Source organism: Zingiber officinale, chromosome 8A (assembly GCF_018446385.1).
Source record: "Zingiber officinale cultivar Zhangliang chromosome 8A, Zo_v1.1, whole genome shotgun sequence".
NCBI lineage: Eukaryota > Viridiplantae > Streptophyta > Magnoliopsida > Zingiberales > Zingiberaceae > Zingiber > Zingiber officinale.
In genome coordinates this window covers 84,669,382-84,672,005 of record NC_056000.1, presented here as the reverse complement: position 1 = coordinate 84,672,005, position 2,624 = coordinate 84,669,382, and the positions used below count along the sequence as shown (strand labels likewise).

Sequence of the window (2,624 nt, the reverse complement as noted above, 5' to 3'; positions counted from 1 at the left end):
CCCCCGAGGCTTTTTTTTTTAACTTTTTTTTTAAATTTTTTTTAATTGACATTGACTAATCTTAAAGTCATCGGTCCGACTCCAAAATTTTTTTCTATCTTTCATTAGGATAAATAAAAAGTGCTCATAATAAACTACCTATCAATCTAAGATTTTTAAATAAAAACACTCATAATAAATGCCCATTAATCTAAGATTTTAAGTAAAAAGCGCTCATAGTAAATGACCTATCAGACTACAATTTTTAGATCAAATACTACTTAAAATTCATTTGTTAATTAACAAAAAATGAAACTTAATCCTTGAGAAATTGAGAAAATACCTGCGACTATACTATTACTCCGTGGGCTAGTTTACTCTGTATTCGATTATTGAAGTTGTGGCTATGATGATTGAGATGAACTCTCAATAAACTAATAAGTCATCCCCAAGTGGCATCTTTATTCATTTACACTTTGAATTTGTTTACGAAGAAAGTTCTGATTTCCTTACCTTTGGATGAGAGTTGATAGATGATGTGTAAATATATACTAGGATAGAAAATTAAAATATTAAAAATAAAAATAAAATTATTCTTATTAAAGAACTTTTTTAAAAAAATGCATGATACAAATATTTAATAAATACACTAATGTAAAATTCTAATAAATACATAAGAATTTAATGATAACTAATATAATATTTAATAAATACATTAATTAAGTCATAGACGGCTGATTGAAGAATGTTAAATAATTAATAGTAGGCTTGAATATTTTTTAATTTATCAAGATAATCGATAGAAATTTTTTTATGAGATCGATAATTGATCGTCTTAAATTAGTCGACGTAAATAGATGTATAATATCAATTGAAAAAATAAATAAATTATTATTATTATTATTATTATAATAAAAAACATTTATGTTCACACGCGTGAGTTAGAGTACCGAACAATTTAAAAAATTTAAATTCGAATCCATGAATATTTTGAAAATTTGACACTTTGTTCATCATTTTATTAATCAAACAATTTTACTTTTGTTTCCTAATTGCCATAATAATGATTAAAAATTAAGTAAATAATTCTACCTGAAGTAAATTAGAAAATTAAAGTCGAATTTACAATATCTAATATTTAAAATTTTCATATATTCATCTTAAAAGCCATATCTGTAAATACAGGAGCTGTCCTTCTCCAGATAATTAACATCTTCTTATTCTTTATTAGCACTATTTTATTCGCCACATAGTTATAATCTGCATGCCTTATTACAATTAAGACACAGTTTATTTATTAATCTTAACGTAAATGCTCGCCAGATCTCTTATCGCGCGTATTACTTTAACCTGCACCTGAAAATTAATTAAACTCCAATTAGCATAATTAATCATATCAATTAATTACTTTCTAAATATGGTTAATTAATTAATATAATTACGCTGTGGGGCGATCTTCCAGCGCTGGTTGTCGCCCTTGAGCCACTCCCAGAGGACGACGGTGGTGCCGTCGCGGACGCCGCCGTGGTCCTTGTCGCCGTGGAAGGCGTCGAAGTTGAGGCGGCTGTTGTTCACCATGCGGATGCACCGGAAGCCGCCGCCGGTGTCGTTGCTCTCCGACCACAGCACCGACTCGTCCAGGTAATCCGGATTGTACTCGATCAGCCTCACCTGGCCGGATAGATTCATCGATCAAAGAAAGATCCGTATCAAATCTAGCAATCGTTTGCAATCAACCATGCATTGGTATATATAGAATCTGATCGTAAAAATTACGGGGTATTTGGCTCCGATGGAGTGTTTGATGGCTTGGCCGGTGACTTTGTTGACGAGGGCGAAGCTCGGGAAGCCTTCGTCGTCGGTCACCTCGCTGCTGAACCTCGTGTCTTTGTACCAGTGCTGCGAGAATTCGATTCAATTCGATTCGATCGAATTTAGAAGATATAGATAAATGAAGATTTTATTTAGGAGATTAATTAATTCGATCGAGGCGTTCGAGATGATCGGCCGGCGTCGTACCTGGTAGTCGTCCAGGGGGTCGTCGGGGGCGAGGATGACGTCGCCGTTACGGATGGAGAGGGAGAAGCTGGGCTCGGCCTTGGTGTAGATCTTCACCGTGCGGGGCGGCGGCGGGGGGCGGCCGTAGTCGTAGGAGGCCGGCGGAGGGCCGAAGTCGCAGGAGGGCGGCGGCGGGTTGCGCTGGCGGTGGCGGCTGAAGAAGTGGTTCACCATATCGAACTCCTGCTTGATTGGCACTGAGCTCGATCGAATCGATGGGCACGCCGCTTTATAGGCGTGGCTTGACACGGGAATCTGATCTTGATTGATGTGAACGAGGAGAATAATATAATTTTGAAAAATCAAAAATTTGATTCATATATATTATTCTCTGCCCGGGAAACTACCTCCTCTCCCGCTTGGATACTAACGTGCTTTGCCACGTAGGAGACCATGGTTCAACAGGCCGGAGAATGTGAGTCCGGATCCTCTGCGCCCGCCTCCCGTGCGTCCTCTGCGCCCGTCGCTATGCGACAAAAAATCCACGCGCTAAGCACGTGCGTTTCTCCGATCAGCATTCTTGCTGATCGGTCAGAGATCGGTCTGCTGACCGATCAGCATTCCAAGCAAACTTTTTTTAATTTTTT

The 2,624-nt window shown here is 37.9% G+C and overlaps 1 protein-coding gene across 2 annotated transcripts; it reads right to left on the bottom strand.

The window, feature by feature from the left end:
- Positions 1 to 1,111: 1,111 nt before the first annotated feature.
- On the bottom strand, positions 1,112 to 2,241 carry LOC122009784 (ricin B-like lectin R40G3). Of its 2 annotated transcripts, none has more exons than XM_042566073.1 (4): positions 1,999 to 2,241; positions 1,756 to 1,878; positions 1,422 to 1,650; positions 1,112 to 1,335 (listed from the first exon to the last, which is right to left on the bottom strand). In XM_042566073.1, exons 1-4 carry the CDS (start codon positions 2,209 to 2,211, stop codon positions 1,325 to 1,327), a joined length of 576 nt encoding a protein of 191 aa, XP_042422007.1. In that variant the 5' UTR covers positions 2,212 to 2,241; the 3' UTR covers positions 1,112 to 1,324. The 2 variants fall into 2 exon arrangements, with proteins under 2 accessions (XP_042422007.1, XP_042422008.1); XM_042566074.1 differs by having other exon boundaries at positions 1,112 to 1,329.
- Between the last annotated feature and the right edge of the window lie 383 nt (positions 2,242 to 2,624).

Excerpts from the sequence above, each read along its gene's own strand:
- LOC122009784 (XM_042566073.1), bottom strand. The coding sequence starts at position 2,211 with ATGGTGAACCACTTCTTCAGCCGCCACCGCCAGCGCAACCCGCCGCCG. Across the intron at positions 1,879-1,998 it reads ACCCCCTGGACGACTACCAG|CACTGGTACAAAGACACGAG; the intron begins GTACGACGCCGG and ends GAATTCTCGCAG. Across the intron at positions 1,651-1,755 it reads CCATCGGAGCCAAATACCCC|GTGAGGCTGATCGAGTACAA; the intron begins GTAATTTTTACG and ends CTATCCGGCCAG.